Source organism: Saimiri boliviensis, chromosome 14 (genome assembly GCF_048565385.1).
Source record: "Saimiri boliviensis isolate mSaiBol1 chromosome 14, mSaiBol1.pri, whole genome shotgun sequence".
Taxonomy (NCBI): Eukaryota; Metazoa; Chordata; class Mammalia; order Primates; family Cebidae; genus Saimiri; species Saimiri boliviensis.
Genome location: NC_133462.1, coordinates 62,512,562 through 62,538,761, shown reverse-complemented (window position 1 = coordinate 62,538,761; position 26,200 = coordinate 62,512,562). Strand labels below are relative to the sequence as shown.

At 41.9% G+C, this 26,200-nt stretch overlaps 1 protein-coding gene, 1 non-coding gene and 1 pseudogene across 13 annotated transcripts in view; 1 reads left to right on the top strand and 2 right to left on the bottom strand.

Moving 5' to 3' along the window:
• HHAT (hedgehog acyltransferase) overlaps nucleotides 1-14,044 on the bottom strand; it is a 351,381-nt gene extending 337,337 nt beyond the window's left edge. For 8 of the 12 annotated variants that reach the window (XR_012513537.1, XM_039463443.2, XM_039463444.2 and 5 more), the window contains exon 1: nucleotides 13,488-13,577. Coding sequence is in view for 1 of the 12 variants with exons in the window: in XM_074385142.1 (XP_074241243.1) it covers nucleotides 13,488-13,581 (94 nt within the window). In the remaining 11 variants the exon portion in view is untranslated. Of the gene's footprint in view, nucleotides 1-2,866; nucleotides 3,932-11,275; nucleotides 13,380-13,487; nucleotides 13,666-13,929 lie in introns of those variants that run through there. The other 4 variants (XM_074385137.1, XM_074385142.1, XM_074385138.1 and 1 more) reach the window with 4 other exon arrangements.
• Nucleotides 14,045-21,718: 7,674 nt separating this feature from the next.
• Nucleotides 21,719-21,883, top strand: LOC120361621 (U1 spliceosomal RNA). The gene has a single exon (XR_005577787.1). It is a non-coding gene; the product is annotated as a U1 spliceosomal RNA (small nuclear RNA).
• Nucleotides 21,884-24,209: 2,326 nt separating this feature from the next.
• On the bottom strand, nucleotides 24,210-24,972 carry LOC101036097 (nucleophosmin pseudogene; annotated as a pseudogene).
• Nucleotides 24,973-26,200: the final 1,228 nt, after the last annotated feature.

The window sequence follows — 26,200 nt, the reverse complement described above, 5'->3', positions numbered from 1 at the left end:
TAAGCGGGTAGCTGTGCGATAGCCTAGAAAGGTAATCACCACTTACAACATTGTTTCTATAGAAAACAGACAATCTATAGGGACACAGCTTGTTTTTAAGTAGAAGTCTACCTGATTAACCTACTTAAAAGAGATTGCACTGTTGAGATGTAAGAGTGAAGGAAGGTTGTTGGAATGTGTGACAGTGAGATGTGTCTAAGGAAACTTTCACCACATGGGAACACTGATCAGGACTGAAAAGAGAAAGTGTGGATGGTTCAGGGAAGGGAGAACAGGAGCCAAGTGGTAAGGAGTCTTCAAACATACGATTTCACATTTCTATTTGATTTCCTGCAGAAACTTCAGGCTTGCAAGCCAGCACATCTAATTATTTGAATGAAGCGCCACAAAGAAGCCCCTTGATGCTGTGATAGACCCAAGAGGCAGGGAGGTTGATGATTTAGGCCTTTAGTGAAAGTAGAGGATGCTGAACCAAGCCACAGAGATGGGAAAATATTAAGTTCTCCCTGGCATCAAACTAGTCCAGAAGTTGGTAAAGGGAAAAAAGAGGAAGATGAAGATAAAATAGCAACTCCAAAGCTGTAAGACAACAGGATCTCCAAGCTAAATGTTATTGAAAAGAGAATTTCAAGTCAAGTGAGGACAAAGCGATAGAACATGCATTTAATATTAGACATTAAAGGAAATCAAAGCAAAGGTTTTCCTCGAGTCAGAAGGAAGGAATTCAGACTGGAGTAACAGAAAGCTTTCTCCACCTCCAAATTGGGTACAAACACCCCGAAGTTGAACATGTCAAAAAATGTATTTATCCGGGAATTATAGAACTCAAGAGGGCCGCAGAATAAAATGTTAGCTGTAAAACGGCAAGAATCTCTCAGCTAATAGAGTTTTTCTATACTGGAGCTACCTACATTTGCATTTACTTTGGAATTTAACACTCCACCTGCTTTCAAAGATGCCATCTACTCTGATCCTCACAGGAGGTAGTAAGTTTTTAGGTCCCTTTCAGGAATCAGAATCCTGCTCAGGAAGAAGCAGCGATCTGCCCATGGACAGAGAAGCCAGCAATGGAGCAGAAATCAGAACCAAAATTCCCAACCCCCGCTGTCATACAGGCAGAAATCCTGTTCCTTGATCTTGGAAGAAAAGTACAGCTCACCTTGCCAAAGCCTGAAACATGCATAAACATAACGACTGCAAGATGCTTTTTCCCCAGCAACTTTCAGTATCATTTTAAAAGGACTGTAGCTTTACTTCCGATGCAGGCAACTAACGGATTCCAACATTTCCATTTTAAATATTTTCTGCTCTTAAATCTTGATATCAAGCACTAAATGGGCTATCACCCAATACTAACATGCACCAGAGGATTTTAACAAGAGAGCTCTCATCATGAAGCTAACAATCCTTCCATACCAGCATCACTTCTACCAACTCACTGCTTAACGTCCTAAATGAAGATTTCTCTCTACTGCGTTTTCTTATGCTTCAGTAATAGCTCTACTAGAACGAGTTCTATTTACAGATTTCCTACAGCGGAAAAAGCACTTTACAAGTATTGTCTCATTTACTCTTCATAACAACCCTTTGAGGTTGGTGCTTTTGATAACCTCACTTAACCCAAGAGGAAATGAAACCTGCCGCAAACCACACAACTGGTAAGCAGCAGAGCTTGGATTCATACCCACAGAACCTAACTCTAGAGCCTTCCCTCAGCCACCTCACTACTCTTACAGTGTACTGGATTCATTTTTTCCAAAATCTATAATGAAATCAATCTATTAGAAAAGCTAGAAGGTAATATATGTGGTCTAAATGCAATAGAATTTTTAAAATGTATAACATCGCTCTGCAATAAAACATTTTTTAATCAATGAAATATAATCAAAATACACATTAAACATCTAACTCACATATATTCCTTAAAAGATTTACTGAAAAAGGCAAATTGAACCAAACCGATTTACCTTAGAAACAAGATGGGAGAGTCAACAGCTATGCTGTTGGTAAGAGTAAAATTGAAACAGTTCTAAATTCAGAAACAAATGAGCTCTCTGGAAACCACAAGTAATCAAAGTGAAAGCAGCACATACCCACTGAAATGATGTTGGCTTTAAAGAAAATGAAATAGTGCAATATTCCATCATATTTGGAAAAAGTGGTATGAGACTTTTGCCTTTTCCAGGGTCCAATTTTCATGGAACTGACCCTATTTTGTAGACTCTGAATTATATGACTTTCTCCAGGAAAATCACCAAGTCCAGATTCCCAAATCACAATTCTCTCCAAACCCCACTTAAGTCTTTTTTTTTTTTTTTCTGAGACATATTCTTCCTCTGTGCATTGGAGGGAGTGCATTGGCATGATCTCAGCTCACTGCAACCTCCTCCTCCCAGGCTCAAGTGACTCTCCTGCTTCAGCCTCCTGGGTAGCTGGGATTACAGGTGCACCCCACCACAGCCTGCTAATTTTTGTATTTTTAGTAGAGATGGGTTTTGCCATGTTTCCCAGGCTGGTCTCAAACTCCTGGCCTCGAGTGATCCTCCTGCCTCAGTCTCCCAAAGTGCTGGAATTACAAGCATGAGCCACTGCACCTGGTGGTCCCCACTTAAGAGTCTTATACTCTTATTCTTCCACCCACATAATTCTAAGGGAAAACACTTCTCCAAACCCAGAAAGGCTTCATCAACACAGAAGAACGACTAGATAGACTGGAAGAGGTCCACTGGACTGCGGGGGGGGGGGGGGGGGGGAAGTCTAATTACAGAATAGTTTAAAACATATACCTACTACTTCCAAATCTGCACCAACATGTTATGTATCAGTTATGTATTCCTGCATAAGAAACCATCACAACACGTAGTACCTTAGAACAACGAACTTTCATTCTTTTTAAGGATCTTGTGGGATGGCAGTCTGGACAGTTCTGTTCATGTCCCTCCTGGGGTCACTCATGTGACTTCTGTTACCGCACAGCTCCACTGGGGCTGGAGGGGCCACGATGACCTCATGCACACGTCTGGCGTTTGGGGACAGCTCATACAAGACACCTCCCTTCTCCTCCAGGCCAGGCCTCCTCCTCTGTTAGGCTGGACTCAGCTTTTTCACAGCAGTGAGGCTGCAGGGCTCCAAAAGAAAAAAGGCAAGAGGTGCAACGTCCTTTAAGGACCGGGCTCCGGAGTTCACAGAACAGTTTATTGGTCAAAGCAAGTCCAAAGGCCAGCTCAGATTCAAGGGGGAGGAGAAAACAGACCATACTTCCTTATGAAAGAAACAGCAAGGGTACCTTAGAAAGGGGTGGGGACACAAACTACCACACCAGGTTTATTATAGTTACTAATCACTAAAATCTGGAAAATCAGTTGAAAAACCTTTCGCAATGGATCTTTATTACATAAAATGTTGCAAAGGTTTTCTTCTCCTTTCTTTCATATATATGTAATGAAATCCAAATCAGAATTTCAAAATCAGTGAGGTCTCTGTTTCCATTTTGTCTCATCTCCAGCCAGTTTGGGAATTCCTTTTATAACCTACTTGACCATTTCCAGTAACATTACAAGGCAGAGAAACTCTGTTCCTAAGCAGTCCTTGCTTTTGCTGTTTTTGTTTTGAGACAGGGTCTCACTCTGTCACCCAGGCTGGAGTGCAGTGGTGTGATCACAGTTCACTGCAGCTCTGAACTCCTGGATTCAAGTGATCCTCCTGCCTCAGCCTCCCAGGTGCACACCACTGTGCCTAGCTAGCAGTTCTGATTGTTAACATATTCTCCCTTGAAATCTACCCCTCTATTTCTTTTGAGACGGAGTTTTGCTCTTGTTGCCCAAGCTGGAGTGCAATGGCGCATTCTCGGCTCACCGCAACCTCCGCCTCCTGGGTTCAGGCAATTCTCCTGCCTCAGCCTCCTGAGTAGCTGGGATTACAGGCATGAGCCACCATGCCCAGCTAATTTTTAGTATTTTTAGTAGAGACGGGGTTTCACCATGTTGACCAGGATGGTCTCGATCTCTTGACCTCGTGATCCACCCGCCTCGGCCTCCCAAAGTGCTGGGATTACAGGCTTGAGCCACCGTGCCCGGCCTACCCCTCTATTTCTAAAAATACAGAGGTGGATTTATTCTGCCACTGGTCATCTTCTACCTTCTGGAACTAAAGGCATAGAGACAGCATAGTGTCATGTGATTTCAGGGGTGGCTCTGCAGTCAGAATGCCAAAGATTGAATATCAGCTTTCCCACTTTATGGTTGTGTGACGACCTAGGACAAGTTGCATAACCTCTCTGTGCCTCAATTTTCTTATCTGTTAAAAATAAAAAATAGCAAACCTCAGAAAATTGATGTGAGGATTAAATGAGTTTATAAAATGATAAAAAGAGTGCCTTAGGCATAGTAAACTCTGAAATGCTTATTCTTGTTGTTTTTAATGCTATTACTGAGTATACTAAAAAGACTTTTTTATTCTTTCCAATAATACTCCTTCAAATGTTTAAAAGTAATTAATGCCATCTACTCCATCCAAACACTCTTCCAAACCAACATCTATGATTCCTTCAACCATTACTTCAATGACTTGGTTCTAGTTTCCTTTTTTTTTTTTCTCTTGGGACCAGGTCTCAGTCTCACTCTGTTGCTCAGGCTGGAATACAGTGGCACGACCTTGGCTCACTGCAGCCTCAACCTCCCAGCCTCAAGCAATCCTTCCATCTCAGCCTCCTGAGTAGCTGGGACTACAGACAAGAGACATCACACCCAGTTTTTTAAGACACAGGGGTCTCACTATGTTTTCCCAGGCTGTTCTTGAACTCCTGGGCCTAAGTGATCCTCCTGTCTATACCCCCCAAAGTGCTGGGATTACAAGCATGAGCCACCACGCCTGTCCCAGATCCTTTGCCTTTCTCTCAGTCATCTCTTTACAGTACAGGTCCACAGAACTGAACCCAAAGCTCCAGTTGTGTCAAACAGTGCGAGGACAAGACCATCACTTCTCTTCTTTCACAAACTGCACTCAAATAATGAAATCTTAGACCCAGGTCTTCATTCAACAAATGCAAATGAACTCCTACTGACAACCAAGAACTCTTTGTGAAGACAAAACATAAAGATCCCCTCTGTGGGATCCACCAGAGATGGCTCCCCTAGGAATCTCCATGTCCTGATCCCTGGAACCCGTGAATATGTTGCCTTACACAGCAAAAGGGACTCTGCTGATGTGATTAAGGATCTTTTAATTGAGAGATTCGCCTGGATTATCTGGGTAGGCCCAAGGTAATCACAAGGTTCCTTATAGGAGGGAGGCAGAAGGGTCAGAGACAGAGAGGAAATGTGAGGTGACGCTGAAGGCAGAGGTTAGAGTGGTATGCTTTGAAGACTGAGGAAGGGCTCCTGAACAAAGGAATATAAGAGGCATCTAAAGGCTGGAAAAGTCAACAACAACAAAAAGATTCTTCCCTAGAACCTCCAGAAGAAATGAACCCTGCTGACCCATTTTGGATCTCCAACATCCAGAACCACAGGTAATAAATACGTGTTGTTTTAAGCCACTGAATTTTTGTTAATTTATTACAGGTGCCATAGGAAACTCATATACCATCCCTGCCCTCAGATCATGGCCTTATGGAAGGAAAGTACCTAACTGAAAGGATTTATAGAAAACAGATTGTTTTTTAATCCAGTGGCCATAAACTTTTAAAACTTACATTGGAAGAAAATTAAATCTGAAAACAAAATTTTATACTTAATACTCCCTTCACATTTTTTGATTTCCACCTCACACTGATACCAATCTTATAATCAAACATAACTCTAAGTCTTTTTATATGAAATTCCCTTAAGCCAGATCTCTGCCATTAAAGATTGGCAAAAGGGAGTCAATTTTATAAGTCCCTAATTCAAAAAAAAAAAAGCTACTGATGTGATATTGCATTCTTTCCCCCTGAAAATTCTCAATCTATTTTAAGCCTTTTTAATCAGCAAGGCTTATGCCCACATCTTCCACTCCCCAGCCTGAAAGCATCAGAATGAACCTAACTTTTTATAAGATTTAAAGTAAATTTTATTAAAATATACTTAAATAAAGAAAAAATCTCAAGGCTTCCTTTTTATTATTTTTTTCTTAAACAGGGTCTCACTTTGTCACCAAGACTAGAGTGCAGTGCCATGATCATAGCTCACTGAAGCCTCCAATTCCTGGGCTCAAGTGATCCTCCTGCCTTGGCCTCAGGAATAGCTGGGACTGCAGGCTTGCATCATCACAGCCTAATTTTTTGGTCTTGTTTTGTTTAGAGACAGGTTCTTGCTATGTTGCCCAGGCTGATCTCAAACTCCTGGCCTCAAGTGATCCTCCCTCCTCCCTCCTCCCTCCTCCCTCCTCCCTCCTCCCTCCTCCCTCCTCTCAAAGGGCTGGGATTACAGGAAGAGGCCACCATGCCCGGCCCTTAGGGCTTTCAAGAAGTGGAAAGCCTTATTTAATTACCACCAAGATTTTAAAAAACTGCTTACCAGGCCAGAGGCAGTAGCTCACATCTGTAATTCTAGCACTTTGGGAGGTGGAGACAGGCAGATTGCTTGAGCCTAGCAGTTTGAGACCAGCCTGAGCAGCATGGCAAGACCTCATCTCTAAAAACAGCACAAAAATTAGCCAGGCATGGTGGTGCACACCTCTAGACCCAGCTACTCGAGAGGCTGAGGTGATAGGATCGCTTGAGCCTAGAAGAGGGAGACTGCAGGGAGTTGAGATCACACCACTGCACTGCAGCCTGGGTGACAGAGTGAGATCCCGTTTCCAAAAAAAAAAAAACAAAAACAAAAAAAAAAACAAAAGAATGCCTCAGAAGCCCCTTCTGCCCTTTCCTAGCCATTAACTCGCATCAAAGGTGACCATCAGCCTGACTTCTACGACCATAGTTTATTTAGTTCTATCTGGTTGTAAAATTCACATTGATGGAATCACATTGCACTTTCTCTTTTATGTCTGTCTTGGTTTTGCTCAGCTTTGTGTCATGAGATTCATCCATGTTATGTGAGGCAATAATTTGTTCCTTCTTACTACTGTACCAATTAGTGCCTTTGGGGTCCTATTGAAAAAACCTTGTCCCTAGGTCATAAAGATATTTTACTTTGCTTTCTTCCAGGAGCTTTGTTTTAGCATTCACATTTAGGTGTATATCACCTTAATTAATTTTTGTATATGAGATGAGGCACATGATCTAGATTCATTTTGTCCATGTGGATAGCCAATTGACCCAGCATCATTTACTGAGGTCATCTTCTCTCCACTGCCCTGCAGTGTCACCTCTGTCATAAAAGACTACAGATATATAAGCCTGTGTATGGATTCTCTACTCAGTTCCATAATCTGTGTAGCCTTATGCCAATACCACACTGACATGACTACCCACTGATCTAGCAGCTTAGGTCCTCCGATTGTGCTCTTCTTAGATTGTCTAGAATTTCCAAATAAATTTTACAATCAGCTTATCACCTTCTATTTCTGAAGGAAAAAAATCTGCTGGGATTTTGATTGGGATTCCCCCAAATCTATAGATTTGCAGAGCAATGCCATACCCTTCATTATTTTAAATCTAATTTTTTTCAATGCTCCAGCTTGCAGAGTTCTTTTTTTTTTTTTTTTTTTTTTTTTTTTTTTTGAGACGGAGTTTCGCTCTTGTTACCCAGGCTAGAGTGCAATGGCGCGATCTCGGCTCACCGCAACCTCCGCCTCCTGGGTTCAGGCAATTCTCCTGCCTCAGCCTCCTGAGTAGCTGGGATTACAGGCACGGTCCACCATGCCCAGCTAATTTTTTTGTATTTTTAGTAGAGACGGGGTTTCACCATGTTGACCAGGATGGTCTCGATCTCTCGACCTCGTGATCCACCCGCCTCGGCCTCCCAAAGTGCTGGGATTACAGGCTTGAGCCACCGCGCCCGGCCAAGAGTTCTTTTTATCATGAATGAGTGCTGAATTTTATCAAATAATTTCTCTCCTTTACTTCATGTATAGAGTTAAATTGCATTTGTTGACTTTTCTAGTGTTAAAGTTTACATTCCTGAAATAAATTCAACTTAGTCATGATTTATTATACTTTTCATGGATTGCTAGATTTGACTTACCAATACATTAGTTAAGACTTACGTGTCTGTCTTTATGAGCATTTGGCCTATAATTTTCTTGTAAGATCCTTATCAATTTTTAGTAACGAGATTGTGCTGGCCTCATAAATGCAACTGGAAAGTGTTTTCTCTCTTTAATTTTCTTAAATGTTTGGAAGTTTCACTAGTAAAGCCATCTGGGCCTGAAAATTTTGCTACAAAAAAGTTTTTAACTACAAATTTAATGTCTTTAATAGATATAAAACTACTCATTTTCTTCTAGTTTTTGTGTCTTCGGTTATATGTTTTATTGGAAAAATTTGTCAATTTAATCTGAATTTTCAAATGTATTACCACGAAATTGTTCATAACATCTTAAGAGCTTTTAAATGTCTGTGGGATAGGTGATAGTTCACTTTTCTTCCCTGACGCTAGTAATAACATCTACCGCTAAGTTTCATTTCTACTCACAGAAAAAAAAAAAAAAAAAAAAAAAGTAGGGTGTATACACTACATGACAGACATCCACTATCTCAGGAATAGTCTCCAACCACATTACCTACAGAAGGAGCAGAGCAGGTAGATTATATAAACAACCCAGCAATTCCCTCTCCAAAGCTTTCATCACCAGAAACAACTGTGAACCTGAGCAAAAGGGGACCCTCACTGAAGGAGGAGGAAACTGCTATTTGTAATGCGCTAACAGGCTGGATGTGGTGGCTCACACTGTCATATAGGCTAGAGTGCAATGGCCTGATCACAGCTCACTGCAGCCTTGACCTCCTGGGCTCAAGTGATACTTCCTCCTCAGCCTCTCAAGTAGTTGGGACTACAGGTGGTGCTAGCACTGGGAAGTGGCTGCAAATACAGATTAACATTAGCAGAGAGGTTTGACTACACAGAGACTACACAGTAAATCAACTGCTTACAGACTTATATCAAAATCCTATCAGTGAGTGTCATGTAACAAGCTGCAGCTGGTGGCAGGCTTTACAGTGGCAATGAGTTGATGTACTTCCATTGTACAGCTGCATCAGGTGGCAGGCTTTAAGTCAGAATCAGACACTTATTTTCGTCCACTCATGGCCCGCCTATTATTTTATTTACCACTTCCAGCTGTGCCTCTTTCCTGCCCTGCACACTTGTCTCTGTCAGTTCTGGTAAGCCCACAAGCTAACCCTAGCCAAATGAGTAAAAAACAAATGTCACTGGTAAGCTTCTTCAAAAAGGGGAAAATGTCCAATGATGAGACAGCAGAAGACTCTAAGACTGCCAACAAAAAGAAAGCTGCTTTTAAAATAAAATACCAGGAGTCCTACTCAAATTACAGGTTCATTGCAACAGGTGATTCACATTCCCCAAGCCAACTTTGTAGCATATCCAAATGGCTATTCAATGAAGCCATGAAACTTTCAAAACTGCTTCACCACATGGAGACCAAGCACCCTGCATTACAAGACAAGTCTTTGGAGTTTTTCAAAGGAAAAAATATGAACACAAATTACAGAAGCAGTTACTGAAGGCTACCATTTCATCAAATCATGTCTGCAATGAGAGGATCATTCTTAGTGGCAAACTGCACTGCTAAAGCTAAGAAGCCCTTTACTATTGGTGAAGAGTTGGTCCTGCCTACTTCTAAGGACATTTGTTCTGAACTTTTAGGAGAGGCTGCAATCAAAAGGTGGCATGCGTTCCTCTCTAGCAGCATAACCAGGTGAATTGATGAAACAGCAGGGGATATTGAGGCACATTTGTTAGAGAGGATTAATGAGTCACCGCGGCATGCAATCCAGGTTGCCTAGTCTATCAGTGTTGACACCAAGGCAACAATGCTTGCTTCTGTAGGATATGATTTTCAGGAGGATGTGCACGGGGATATGTTAGGTGCACAAGGATATGTCACTTGCACATTTGTTGCTAACCAACACCACAGCTTCAGAACTATTCAAGTCTTTGAATGATTACATATCAGGATAACTGAATTGGTCATTTTGTGTAGTATATGCATTGGCAGAGCAATTGTTATAACTGGATAGCTTTATGTTTTCACTACTTGGGTCAAAGAGGTCACTTCTAAATGTGAGTCTTTGTGCTGTGTCATCCACAGAGAAGTGTTGGCTAGCCAAAAAATGTCACCTGAACTGAATGCATTGCAGGATGTGATTAAAATTATCAACCATATTAAAGTACACGCTCTTAACTCATGTCTATTCATGCATCTCTATGAGATGGATGTAGAGCACACACATCTTTTCTTATACACAAAAGTGAGATGCCTTTCTAAAGGCAGATCACTGGCCAGAGTTTGAGTTACGAGGTTTCTTTTAGAAAAACCGTTCCAGAGATTTCTTTTAGAAAAATCATCACCACTGGCAGCACATTTCACAGAAGGGGTTGCAAAACTTGCTTACCTCCTCAACAAACTCCATCTGTCATGTCAGGAGAAAACTGTATTCTAATAAGCAGATAAGCAGCTGCACTCAAAACCAAATGAATTATTGGGGTGACAAGTGAACACCGGGATTTCTGACATGCTTCAAACATTAGCAGGGATCTTGAAAGATTCTAAGCCAAGACCTTCTTTCTCCCAGCTGGTGCATGATCACCTATCTCAGCTTTCCAAAGAGTTTGAGTGGCTGGGTGCGGTGGCTTATGCTTGTAATCCCAGCACTTTAGGAGGCCAAGGCAGGGGGATCACGAGGTCAGGAGCTTGAGATCAGCCTGACCAACACAGTGAAACCCCATCTCTATCAACGATACAAAACTTAGCTGGGCATGGTGCCAGGTGCCTATAATCCCAGCTACTCGGAAGGCTGAGGCAGGAGAATCGCTTGAACTCAGGAGGCAGATGTTGCAGTGAGCCAAGACTGTGCCACTGCACCCTAGCCTGGGCAACAGAGCTAGATACCTTCTAAAAAAAAAAAAGAAAAAAAAAAAAAGTTTAGCATTACTTCCCAACCACAAAAGACCCCCGAACTGGGAAGGATCCTAGATCCGTTTGTGAATAAGCCAGGTGAATTGATGTCCGTGCTAGAAGGGGATCAGCTGCTTGAGATGGCAAATGATGGGGCCTTAGAAGTACATTTGAGACAACTTCAAATCTCCATACATTCTGAATTAAACTGAAGGTGAAATATCCCAAGATTGCCTAAAAAGCGCCCAAAAGCCTGTTTCCATTTCCAACATCCTACCTTTGTGAAGCAGGGTCTTCTGCAGGGACAGCAACCAAAATGAGACAACGGAGTAGACTGGACATAAGCAAACACTTTGGATGTCAATGTCTTCCATTCACCCCCAGATGGGACCGTCTAGTGGCAGGAAAACAAGCTCAGGGGTCCCATGATTCTACCCTATGGAGAGCTGTATAATTACTTCATTATATATTACAATGTATAGAAATAAAATCCACAGTAAGTGTAATGCAGGTGGGCATGGTGACTCACACCTGTAATCCCAGCACTTTGGGACACCAGGGAGGGGATGACTTGAGCTCAGGAGTTTGAGACCAGCCTGGCCGACATGGTGAAACCCCATCTCTATTAAAAATACAAAAATTAGCTGGGTGTGGTGTCGCATGCCTGTAATCCCAGCTACTGGGGAGACTGGGGCACAAAAATTACTTGATCCCAGGAGGCGGAGGTTGCAGTGAACCAGTGTCATGCCACTGCACTCCAGCTTGGGCAACAGAGCGAGACTCTGTTTCAAAATAAAAAAATGTAATGCACTTGAATTATACCAAAAAACCATCCAACTTCCCCTAGTCCATGAAAAAAATTGTCTTCCATGAAATCAGTCCTTGGTGCCAAAAATGTTGGGGACCACTGCTTTAGGGAACACTTCCCCCTGGGACAGGCCCTGAGCTGGAAGCCGGGCATGGGGGTAAGGCCCATGCTCGAAAGTTCCTGATGCTACCTACAGAGCTCCCACCAACATCTGGCCACCCGCAGAAATGTCTGCTTTCTCCAAAGACTTCACCTTCACCCTAAGTTGATCCATCTAACCTACTTCCAAGGAGAGGGGAAAGTAAGCAGTAAAGCACAGGCATTGATCCAAAAGAGGAGTTCAAAAGCCGGCCCTGACATGTACTAGTTTGTGGCTTTGGCCTCCCTCCAAGGCTTTCTCTATCCCACTGTGAAAAGCGATAACACCACCTATCTTTCCCAGTTACTGTAAGGTTTAGAAATAATGTATCTAAAGCACGGGACAAGCACCTAGTCTCCTTAAGTTAACATTAATTGAATCTCTCAGCTCAGAGCTGTCCCCATCAAACACTTAATTACAATTGAAGACTGACTGGCAACCAGAAAGGAGGGAGAAAAATCACAGGGAAAATGGAACATGAGGAATGGAAAAAATCATTTCTCAAAGTCTCCTTCACTGAACTACCACCTTTTCAATGAAGCCTTCCCTCTCCTCTCCTCGAGTTCCCATAGCACTTAATCACATTGAAATAGGTCCTTAGCTCTGAGAATGAATGAATAATACAAAACAGATGCCGGGCGCGGTGGCTCACCCCTGTAATCCCAGCACTTTCGGAGGCCATGGCAGGCAAATCACCTGAGGTAAAAAGTTCGAGATCAGCCTTCCCAACATGGTCTCTACTAAAAATACAAAATTAGCTGGGCATGGTGGCACATGCCTGTACTTTCAGCTACTCAGGAGGCGAGGCTGGAGAATCGCTTGAACGCGGGAAGCGAAGGTTGCAGCGAGCTGAGGTTGTGCCATTGCATTCCAGCCTGGGCGACGAGAGTGAAACTCCGTCGCAACAAACAAATAACGAACCAGAAAGAGACAAGTTCTCACTCCCACAAAATGCAAACCACCAAGGATGCCAAATGCTCTAGCCCTACAACCCTGATCCAAGAGCAATGAACACTGGTAGCAGCACACTTAACACCAGTGTACCAGTACCTCTGGTGAGCATTAAGGGTAGGGTTTTTCCGCATAAAGACCTGCCACCTGAAGGTTAGAACGGATGAAGGAAACTGAGTCCTGAAGATAGAACGCGAAGGAACTCTTTAACTTTAGAGTCCCAGGAGTCACAGCAGGTAGGCGCACCGCCGACACTGCCAAAGGGAGCAGAGTTCGCAATTCCCCGCAGCACTGGCGGAAGCCGGGGACCAGGCCAAGGAGCCAGGGCCGTGCGCAGACTTGTCCCGGCGCCCAGATCCCCGCCTCTGCCCGGGCGCACTGCGCGTGCGGCCCCTGCAGCTTTTGTCTCCTTCGCCGGACCGGGAACTTCCTCTGTCCCGCCCTCGGGCGCGCACACGGGAACGAGGGTAGGAAACGGAAAGCGTTTTGTGCATTTTTAACAGTCAACTGACGCAAAAAAAAAAAAAAAAAAAAAAAAAAAAATTAGCACCTAACCTCCCCAGGACCCCCCTGTGGTCACCAGCTACCAACCTCCGGGCTGTCCCGGGCGGCGGCGACGGCAGCGTTCACGCGCGCCGCGAGTTCCCAACACCCCTCTTTCGGCACTTCCGAGTCCCAGCGACATCGGCGGCGGCCACGGGCTTCCCCGGGATACCACCCCCCTTCCCCCGGAGCTGCCCTTTGGAAGAGCAGCGCCGCGCGCGTCCTCCGAGCACGCCCCTGCCGCCGTGCCCGCGCGCCCTCCGCGCCCGGCTGCCGGACTCGGGAATCCGCAGCGCTCCCGGGGCGGTGGCGAGCAGGCCGTGCAGCTGCAGGGGGACGGGCCAGAGCGCGGCCTGCCTCTCCCAGCTGCGTTTGTCCCGCGGTTGGCCTGGGGCCTCTAGCCCCGCTCACCCCTCGGCTGCCGGTTCCCACTGACTCTGGCGTGTGTCACTCTCCCCAGCCCGTGTGTTCATTGCAGGTCTGGGGCTACCTGCAAGTTAATTGCGGAGTGGAAGTCACCTGAAACTCGAGGTGGGCCGTCATTCCAACACCAGTGGTCCCCACCTACGTTTTGTAAGCGAAAGGAGGTAGTTCGGTGCGGTGGAAAGAGGGCGGGCTTTGCAGCCCTGGCAGCTTCGAGGGCTTGCTGTGTGAACTCAGCCCCTGGGAGCCTGCCTGCCCATCTCTGTAAAACAGGAATAAACTTCCCTGCTTTTCCTGGTTAATTAGAGTGAAGATCAAATAGAAATAAACTTTATGAATTGTAAAGCAACTTACAGAGCTCACTACTGCAAAATGGGTACGGAGATTTTGAATGCGTTGGGAAGAGCGTGGAAGATCTGAAGATGCTCCAACGGGATGTGATTAGGGCAATGTTGCTGCTCGGAGGCCTCCGAGCCTGAGCCTAGAGACAGGCTTGGCAGAGTTCCACAGACTTATCTCAGCAGGATCACCTGGGTTCTTATTAAAACCTCGGGCTTCTGGATCCTTCCCTAAACCAAAGGAATCAGACTCTCCATGGGAGGGGCGTCTCAGGTGGTTCTATGATGAGGTAAAGGTGGATAACTCTGCCCTAGGCAGCAGGAAAACGCAGAAGCTGTGCTCTCAGAAATTTCATCTAGCAGTCATTGTAATAATGGAGAGGATTACTTTAATGACTGTAGAATCCTCCAGGAAACCAGAATGTGAACCTTCCAAGAGCTGGAGCTATCTTTTCTTTCGGCTTCTCCCCAACCCACCCACCCCAACACCTAGTACAGGATGGTGTTCAGTAAGCAGTTAGTAAACTAGCCCCAAATAAGAGTGCCAGATTTAGCAAATAAAAATACAACATGCTCAATTGAAATTGAATTTCAGGCTGGGCGTGTTGGCTCACACCTGTAATCCCCAGCACTTTGGGAGCCAAAACAGGAGGATAACTTAAGTCCGGGAGTTTGAGAACAGCCTGACCAACATGGTGAAACCCCATCTCTACTAAAAATACAAATATTAGCCAGGTGTGGTGGCGTGCACCTGTAATCCCAGTTACTAGGGAGGCTGAAACACGATAATCGCTTGAACCCAGGAGGCAGAGGTTGCAGTGAGCCGAGATTCCACTACTGCACTCCAACCTGGGTGACAAAGTGAGACTCCGTCTCAAAAAATAAGTAAATAATTTCAGATGAACAATATGTAATTTTTTAGTGTCAGTATGACCCATGCAATATTTGGGATATACCTATGCTTTTGTTTTTGTTTTTGTTTTTGTTTAAAGTACTTACAGGAAGCTTGTAATACCAGCACTTTGGGAGGCCAAGGTGAGCAGATAACTTGAGTCCAGGAGTTCGAGAACAGCCTGGCCAACATGATGAAACCCCATCTCCAAAAAAAAAAAGAATGACAGGGGGATGCTTGCAGCAAACCACCATGGCATGTGTATACCTATGTAACAATCCTGCACGATCTGCACATGTACCCCAGAACTTAAAACATATATTAAAAAATCATTTATCTGAAATTCAAATTTAAATCCTGAGTATCTGAAAACCAAATTTAACTGGGTATTTTATCTGACAACTCTAGATCCAACGGTTTTACAAAACCAGGGGCTGCACTTCTCAGTCTGTCTGATGGCTGCCCTGCAGGCTGTAACACTTTGTAAGAAATGAAGTCTCCTTTCTACATGTATTAAAAATGTATGATTTTTTTTAAAAGTGGACATGTCAGAATTTCCTTCCCTGTTAAAACTGATAACATTCCATTGTACATATGTCACACATTTTTTCCATTTATCTATCTATGGACTCTTGAGTTGCTTTCTTCTTTTGTGAATAATGCTGCCATGAACATGGGTATACAAACATCTCTTTGAGACCCTGCATTCAATTCTTTTGAGTACATATCCAGAAGTGAAATTGCTGAATAATATGGTAATGTTATTTTTAATTTTACAAGGAATTGCCATACTTTTTTCCATAGAGACTGTACCATTTTACATTCCCACCGACATTCCCACAGGCAAAAGTGTCTGGACTTTGAGGATCTCTGCTTGTCTTAGAGCAGTCAGGCCTCCGAATCTTCCTGACTTGGAGCCAGAGCAGCCAGCCCTGAAGAGAGACATGACCGGAGATGCCTGGCTTGAAAAGCTTCGGTTCTGACTACAAGCAGAGCCAAAGAGAGTCCTCCCTGGAGTTGAGACACAAACCAGAAACAGAGTAAATAGAGCAAAACTGATGATAATTGAGGCTTAAAGGAGGGAACCAATTTGTGCCTTGGTATTGTATTTCCTTAAAAGCAAAAATACTATAATTAGTATGTAAATGTGAGTAATTAATGGTCAATCCTGTCTATACTATGGTTTTAATCATGAGACATTAATCAGGCACCTGCACTCTCTCTGACTCTCTAAGTTAGTGGGAACTAAGTATTTCACTAGGGCCTCCCATCCAGACAGGCAGACCTCAGTACCTGGTAGCCACTCTCCAGACAGCAGAACTGGTGCTTAGGAGGGATTAGCCAGGCCAATCCTCCTTTTGAGTTCAGCCATGACTCAGTCATATAATTATACACATTCCACAGAGGCGTAAATGTTTGCTAAGACTTCACTGATAAAGTCTTTAAGACAAAGGATTGAATTTCTAATTACGAAGATTCACACTCAAGCAACAATGAAGAGCTATTTTGAAGGATTCAAGAAGCTACCCAACCCTGACCACCTGGCACAGGCTCCTGTCTGCTCCACCTATAGGAATGTCTGCCCTGGGTTAGTGTGATTTTCAGTAACCAGCATTGAACTAGCATTTGTCTAGCACCAACTTTACACACAGCACAAAACTGAGTATTGGGGGAGATTTTATAAAAAGTGAAAAAAGACTTGTCCTGCAGGAAGCTGTAGTCTAGCTGGGGATTCACCAGATATACACAAAACAACTGGCAAATCAGAAGTACAAATAAAAATGATATACTTCAAACTACTCATAAATGCTGAAGAATAGACTCAGACCAGTACCCTAAACTATGCAGAGTGCAATTCATTATCATCTCCTCCAAGAACACCTCCCATGCAGGGTAAATTCAATCCCTGGAAAAATTAGTCTCTTCCCAGTCACTTCCTCTTCTATCACATGATTCTTTTACATTTTCTATAGCACTTACCACTCTCCGAACTTCTCTCATTGGTTTATATATTTATTATTTATGTCAGCATTATTCAGACTACTTGGAATGTATAATACACTAGTAGATTGTAAAATAAGCTTAATGGGTCACAACTACACTTAATTTTTTTGACTTATTTTTTAACAAAATGAAATATTGTAGAATAAACCATCAGAATAGAATAGAAAATATGAGAACACATCACTGTACTTTTATTAGGAATTGTGAACACTGTAAGAAATACTGCATCCAATTGGTTTGAGCAGGATTAAGAAAGCTAATAAAAGACTATGATGGGCCATGCACAGTGGCTCACACCTGTGATCCCAGCATTTAGGGAGGCAGAGGCAGGTGGATCACTTGAAGCCAAGAGTTTGAGACCAGCCTGGCCAACATAGTAAAACCCCATCTCTACGAATAAATAAACAAATAAGCCAGACATGGTGGCACATGCCTGTAATCCCAGCTACTTGGAAGACTGACGCAGGAGAATTTCTTGAACCTGGGAGGCAGAAATTGCAGTAAGCCAAGATGGTGCCATGAATTCCAGCCTGAGTCATGGAGTGAGACCCTGTCTCAAGAAGAACTTTAAAAAAAAAGACTAGGAAGAATATGAATTTGCTAGTACAAGTCATTCTGCCTTCTAAAAACAAACATCTCATTTGATCTTCTGGTGTATGATATGAATATGGCCATCATCTTTATAAGATAATTAGCTGTTTATATTTTATGTTAACATTAGAGTTCATTTTAAAGCATTTTTCTGAAAGAACTTTGTCAAGTGAGATATGTCTCAGGTTTGCATCCAATGTATATTTTGATAAATTAGTGTGAATTTCCCTTTAACAGGATTTCTCCTTATTAGAAAAGAATGATGAAGGAAAACTTAGAGAAATGCCCAAGTTCAACCTAGAACTGTAAATAGTGACAATGTTGAGAACATTATTGATTCTAATTAGTTAGCTTCAACTTCATTTGAGATGCCTTTTTTAAAAGAAAAAGAGAATGCACAGCTTTATACGAAAGACTATTTTTAAAAAAGTTTTCAGTGCATAAAATCCAACAAAAGTGACAAACCCCAATGTGTTACTTCTAATAACACATTCAAAACTAGAAGGACACTTGGAAACATAGCATGCTGGACTTAATAACAAGTCCTTCAAACATTTTCAAAATAAAACAAAGGACAAAAAATTATTGTTTTTTTTTTTTGTATTTGTTTTTTTTTTTGAGACAGACTTGCTCTGTGGCCCAGGCTGTAGTGCAGGGGCGTGATCTCGGCTCACTAGAACCTCTGCCTCCCAGATTCAAGCAATTATCTTGCCTCAGCTTCCCAAGTAGCTGGGATTACAGGTGCCTGCCACTCTTCTGGCTTTTTTTTTTTAATTTTTAGTACAGACGAGGTTACACCATGTTGGCCAGACTGGTTTTGAACTCCTGACCTCAAGTGATCTGCACATCTCAGCCTCTCAAAATGTGAGGATTACAGGTGTAAGCCACCATGCCTGGCCTGTTCTATAAACTGTTCATGAGACTTAGTTATATATGGTTGGACAAAAGAGAAAATGGCTCTCACACAGTTGTTGAAAAATTATTATTCTAACTCTCCAAAGCATTGGTCTAGGCAAAGACTTCTTGAGTAAGACCTCAAAAGTACAAGCAACTAAAGCAAAAACAGACAACTAGGATCATATCAAGCTAAAAAGCTTCTGCACAGCAGAGGAACAAATCAACAAAGTGAAGTGATGAACCACAAAATGGGAGGAAATATTTGCAATCTACCCATCTGACAAGGGATTAATAACCATAATACATAAGGGGTTCAAACAATTCAGTAGAAAAAAAAACAAAATAATCCAATTTAAAAATAGGCAAAAGATCTGAATAGACATTTCTCAAAAGAAGGCATACAAATGGCAAACAGGTATAGGAAAAATGCTTAATACCAAATCACTGGAGAAATGCAAATGAAAACTACAATGAGACATTATCTCACCCCAATTAAAATGACATTTATCCAAAAGACAGGCAATAATGAAAATGAGTGAGGATGTGGAGAAAGGGAAAATCTTGTACACTGTTGGTGGAAACGTAAATTGGTACAACCACTATAGAGAACACTATGGCAGTTCCTCAAAAAATGAAAAATAGAACTACCATATGATCCAGCAATCCTACTGCTGGGTATATGTCCAGAAGAAAGGAAATCAGTATATCAATGAGATATCTGCACTCCCTTGTTTAATGAAGCACTATTCACAATAGCCAAGATATGGAATCAACTTAAGAGTTCATCAACGAATGAATGGAAAAAAAAAAAAAAAGGATGTGGCACATATAAACAATGGAATATTATTCAACCATTAAAAACAATGAAATCCTGCCATTTATACTAACATGGATAGAACTGAGGGCCATTATGTTAAGTGCAGTATGCCAGGTGCAGAAAGACAAATATCTCATGTTCTCATATGTGTGAGAAAAAAAAATTGAACTCAGGGAGATTATTGGTTACAAAAATGGTTATGGAGACTGGAAAGGGTAGCAAGGATAGGGTGATAAAGTGGGAATGGTTAATGGGTACAAAAATAGATAAAAATGAATAAGATCTAGTATATGGTAGCACAATAAGGTGACTATAGTTAACAATAATTTATTGTCTACTTTTAAATAACTAAAAGAGTAGAATTGGATTGTCCCTAACATAAAGAAATTATAAGTGCTTGGCCAGGCGTGGTGACTCATGCCTGTAATCCGAGCACTTTGGGAGGCAGAGGTGGGCAGATCACCTGAGGTCAGGAGTTTGAGACCAGCCTGACCAAAATAGAGAAACCCTGTCTCTACTTAAAATACAAAATTAGCCGGGTGTGGTGGTGCATGCCTGTAGTCCCAGCTACTCGGGAGGCTGAGGCAAGAGAATCACTTGAACCCAGGAGGCAGAGGTTTCAGTGAGCTGAGATGGCACCTTTGCACTCCAGCCTGGGCAACAAGAGCAAAACTCTATCTCAAAAAGAAAAGAAAGAAATGATAAGTGCTGGAGATGATGGATACTCCAATTGCCCTAATACAATTATTACACATTGCATACCTGTATCAAAGTATCACATGTACCCATAAATATATACAACTATTATGTACCTATACTGATTCAAAATGAAACAACTTTTTAAAAAATCAATCTTTCGGCCGGGCACGGTGGCTCAAGCCTGTAATCCCAGCACTTTGGGAGGCTTAGGCGGGTGGATCACAAGGTCAAGAGATCGAGACCATCCTGGTCAACATGGTGAAACACCGTCTCTACCAAAAATACAAAAAATTAGCTGGACATGGTGGCGCGTGCCTGTAATCCCAGCTACTCGGGAGGCTGAGGCAGGAGAATTGCCTGAACCCAGGAGGCGGAGGTTGCGGTGAGCCGAGATCGCGCCATGGCACTCCAGCCTGGGTAACAAGAGCGAAACTCCATCTCAAAAAAAAAAAAAAAAAAATCAATCTTTCAAAATAAAAAAGAAAAATTATTCTCTAATATAAATAGTTACAATAAACATGATTTTTAAATACCAAATCAGCTAATAAATTGAAATGTACAATTCTTTGGGATAGTAGTACTTCTAGTCAAATCTGTACTACAGCAGAACCTCCTAGAGCCATGCTTCTCATGTGGTTAAAATCCAGTAAAGAGCTTAAGATCCAACCCCAAAAGAGCACAGATACTGCAAGTTGTTAAATTCCTCTCATGTATGCAAAAAGACAAGATGCATGTGAGTGTATGGAGGTGTTTGTGTTGTTTAACTTCACACACAATGGATTGCATATATTTACAAAAGTGGAAAAGTGCTCTGTTGGTCAGTATCTACTAAAACGGAAAAATAGAGCCAGGCATGATGGCACACAGTGTTAGTCCCAGCTACGTGAGGAGGGAGGATCGCTTGTGGAGTTCAAGGATATAGCATGCTATGATCATGTCTGTGGATAGCACTGCACTCCTGCTTGGACAGCATAGGGAGTCCCCATCTCTAAAAATAATAATAATAAATTTAATTTAGTTTAAATTTAAAAATAAAACCAAAAAGTAATAATGGAATTATGAATGACAGGGCCAGCTGCTATGGCTAGAAAACAGCAAAGCTATTAAAATATTTGTAAAAACTATTAATGGCAGTTGTGTTTAGAAATCAAAATCAATAGAAATGTGCCATTTCTTGAAATAATTCTGCTAAATCTCATAGAAGTATTGGAAAACATTATGAAGGTTGTTAAGTTTATTAAAGAGAGCTCATAAATAGCCAAAATAGTGATATGTTTTGGTGAGATTGAAACAAACCATACTCTGACACTGAAGCTCACTGAAATTCATCGGTTATCTTACGGAAATGTAAAGGAAAATATTAAGCAGGGTGAATTAACTCAGAAATGACAGTCACATTTTTCTAGTTAAAAAGCAATCTCATTTGGCAAGCAATCTCGTTTTCAAAAACAATGTCTGAGATTTTAAATCAGTATATTTAATGGAGGTTATTGATTTTTTTTTAAATGAACTTAAGTGTAAATTCAAGGAGAAAACAACAATATAATTCACCAAGTCAAACACGCCAGGATTCTAAAGACATTTTGTTATGGCAAGTAAGACTTAAAAGCAATCACCCATACTTACCTGGCAGGGGAGATACCATGATCATGAAGGTGGTTTTCCCAGGGCAAGGCTTATCCACTGCACTCCAGATGTGCTGACCTCTGCCATTTCCCCAAATGTGGGAAACTCAACTGCATAATCTGTGGTAGCGGGGAGACTGCGTTGGCGCTTTCCCCTCGTTTTTAAATAAATAAATAAATAAAAATAAAAGCAATCACCCTAGCAACTAATTGTTCCTGGAATTGTTACAACACATTGAAAATGGCATTATTAGTAAAGCCAGTATGACAGAAATAAAATTAGGGACATTGTCATGTTTCACTTCTCAGTTTCGAACTTGCAATTGCGGTTTTCCAGATGATAAATTATAAATGTAAGATAAAAATTTTCAAATGAAAGACCCACTTTTTTTTCAAAACCCGGAATCAATTACTGACCTAAACTTGGTGCTCAAAAGAGGTGAATGAATTATTGCAGCTTAGTTCTACATTTGTACAAAAGGGTAATCACAAGACTTTAAATGAATCATAATTGCAAGGTAAGATTAAAGAAGAATCTCCATTCCTAGGCACAAAGAATGCATCCTTATTATCACCATTCACAATAATCTATTTGTATGAACCGGGAGTTTCAACCTTTAAAACCAATTAAAACAAAGAAGAGAAAGAAACAGGCTCATGAGTGGATGCACAATGAGTTTTATCCTTGTATGTTCTGGACTGGAATAAACTTAGAAGCAGACAAGTACTCCTAGTGCATCAAATAAAATCTTGCCTGACTCTTGTTTTTGTATTGCTTATTTGGGAAATTTCTCTCATGCTGCATTCAAGCTTTCTTGTTTTGTTGTTGTTGTTGTTGTTGTTGTTGTTGTTGTTGTTTATTTGTTTCTTTTTTGTTTTGAGATGAGGTCCCACTCTGTCGCCCAGGCTGGAGTGCAGTAGCACCATACCTCACTGGAGCCTTTGCCTCCCAGGTCCAGGTTCTTCTCCTACCTCAGCCACCTGAGTAGCTGAGACCACAGGCACGTGCCACCATGCTTGGCTAACTTTGTTTTATTTTTTGTAGAGACAGGGTCTCATTATGTTGCCTAGGCTGGTGTCAAAGTCCTTGGCTCAAGCAATCTGCCCAGCTCAGCCTACCAAAGTACTGGGATTACAGGTGTGAGTCACCACACCCAGCTGCATTCAAGTATTAATAAAGCAATATTAACTTTATGTTTTTAGTTTTTGTATTTAATAAGAGCAAGTGTTGTTCTAGAAAACATTGATTCTATTGTGTGGGGATGGAGGGGAGAAGGAATATACTACACGGCTGTGCAAAACACATTTCTCACTAGGAAGTATGATTTAAAAGAAAGCTGAAAACCTCCAGTCAGTGTCTGCTCTCCCCTGAAACCAGCCCCTATAGAGTGTAAATTTCAGAAGGGCAAAAATTTAATCTTTCTTGTCCACCACCAAATCTTCAGTAGCACCTAGAACTGTGCCTATTATACCTTCAAAAAATATTAATATTTGCTGGATAAAGAAGAAACTCACCAAATCAAATGAGAAAATTCAAGCTTATAATGATTTTTTGTTTGCAATCTTTCTCCCTTTTGTAGATGTGAGTTTTAGAAAAGATAAAGGGAAGTTACTGTGGTCATTTCCTATAAGGATCGCAGGTTGCTAAGAACAAGGAAGGACTCCCAGTCCCTTCTAGGTTGGAAGAAGATTCTGGATGACCTTGAGTTTTAGGCCATAGAAAGCCCTAGATGGAGAATGGCTAAGAGCAGCAGGAGGGATGGGTGCAGGTGAAGCTGCAAGCTGTGCAGCAAGACCATCACTTTTCAGACTTAGTTAAAAGCAGCCTCGCCTTTGAAGGGTTGCTGGACTCTTTCTCAGCTGAGAGAACTGGTCTAGTTTTCATCCCTAAATTTATAGAGGTAGGGCCAGAAACTAACAGACACAAGAAATGGTCTCTGGATATAAAGAGTAGGGAAAGAGTCAAATTTAGGTTAGCTTTAATTTCCTTTTCATAAAATGGGGATAATATTTGTACCATTCCCTAGGGATGGTACAAAGATTAACTGAAATAATAAACATGAAATGCTAAGCATCTGGCCTGGCCCATAATACATACTCAACCATAATTAGTTATTATTACAATTACCAATAAATATGTAATGTTTAGATTTTTTAAATTGATTCATTCAAATATTTATTGAGAAGCTAAGGAGATACAAAGGGTTTAAAACATCATCAGAGATGAGGCAAATGCACACAAGTGATAGAAAGCAAAGGGCAAGGTTCACTGCAGCACAGCAGTCAGAACAGAGTGCTTCAGGGAACCAAGAGTGTGGGACTGTTTCCAGCCTGAGGAGGCATGGGTGGCAAATCAGAAAAGGGGACCGAGATTACAATAGAAGACTTCAGTCTGCATTGTTGACGACACTCAGTATGGACTGTTTGTCTCTCCTTTTCCTTTCTCCTCATCTTTGGGCTTAATTTACCCGTAGTGCCCAGGACTGTTCAATGTGCTTTTTCTATACTTACTTGCATTTTTGCTTTAATGGCTTCTACAGAACTAGGTCCTTTTGGTGTTTTAGGAGTTTTCTCCTGTTTTTTTTGAAGGATTCTTGTCCTTTCGATCTTGGTGTTGATGATGGTTTTGAGTCTTTTCCATTCTGATTTGACTTTTGTGCATTTTTGGCTGGAGTAATCACATATAGATTTCTTCACTGGCACTTTTTCTTCAATTTCCTCATCATCAAAATCATCATCATCAAAATCATCATCATCTTCATCTTCATCAGCAGCAAGTTTTGCTTTTTTCTGTGGAGACTTGCTACCACCTCCAGGGGTAGACTGCTTTCCAGACATCCTTAAGAGTTTCCCATCCTTCTCTTCCATCTTCTGACTCTGCAGCTTCCTCCACAGCTACTAAGTGCTGTCCACTGATGTGCACTGGCCCTGAACCACACTTCAATCGTTAGACCACGGGTGGTGTTATTTCAAAGCCGCCAAGGGAAACCGTTGGCTGTACAGACATTTTCAAAGCTGCCAGTGTTACTTTGATTGGACTGCCTTCGTAATTCATTGCTTCTGCTTCAACAATGTGCAATTCATCCTTTGCACCAGCTCCTAAACTGACGGTTCTTAAAGATAACTGGTGCTCATTTTCATCATTATCTACCTAAAAGTGATCATCTTTGTCGGCCTTTAGTTCACAACTGAAAAGATGGTTCTGGGGCCTCAGGAGGCTCATGCCCATGTCCATCGAATCTTCCATCAGGTGGCGGCATGCAGTTAGGTGAAAGAGAAGGCGGACGGAGATAAATGACCACTGCTCAAAAGAACAGCCGCACAGGATGGAATCACACCCTGGAGATAGAGATAGAGATAGAGATAGAGATAGAGATAGAGATAGAGATAGAGATAGAGATAGAGATAGAGATAGAGATAGATATAGATATAGATATAGATAGATTTTTTTTAACTAAGTCTTGCTCTGTCACCCAGGCTGGAGTGCAGTGGTACAACCTCAGCACACTACAACCTCCACCTCCCAGGTTAAAGCAATTCCCATGCCTCAACCTTCTGAGTAGCTGGGATTAGAGGTACCTGCTAGAAACAGGGTTTCACCATGCTGGACACGCTGGTCTCCAACTCCTGACCTCAGGTGACCCACCTGCCTCTCCCTCTCGAAGTGCTGGGATTACAGTTATATTTGGGAATATTAACAGGTTTTTTTTTCCCTCATGCTTCTTTATAGCCGTTACGCTTTTCTCTATCATTCTGTCACATTCCACACACATTGTTCTCAGACAGAAAGTAGATAAAGCTGAGAAGAAAAAATCTGTTGAATGTCTGAATGGATTTATTTTAAACCCATAGTAGAGACAACAGCTTGAGAGGCAGGACTTTCTTTGATTCTGAAAGCTGTGCATTTTGAGAAAGAACAAAACAAGTGTGTAGCTGCTTCCTAAGTTTTGGTATGGAGCCCAGAGCCCACACTCTGAACTAAGTAAACCCACTATCAAGGCAAGATTTTTTAAACTGTGGACTGAGACCTCTTAAATCATAAAATTGGTTTACTGGAATAAAAGCAGCATTAAAAGAAATAGAATAGAACGGAATAGGAAATGCCAGAGTTCATTGCAAGGTCCTGGTAATGTTTCGTGAAGTTGTTGCTTCCTGTGTGTTGTGTATGTGTGCTCAGCTGAGACATAAAATACATTTTCTTCATGGTCACACTCAAAGAAATTCATACATCATTGGGGATTCTATAGCAGGGGACACATGTGTCTCTCCTCTGAGAATGTACCAGGGAGAATCATAGTTTCTGGGAGAATTTCCACATCCAGAATGGTGTTGGAAGAATGGAGCAGCCAAGATCTAGGGTGGCCATACAGAGCCCCATGCATCTTGGCAAGGCCGGGGAAAATCTGAAAAGTTTCTATGGCCACCAAAAGGGATGCAGGGAGGCTCTGAACAAACCAAAAGGGTCCAAAGGAGGT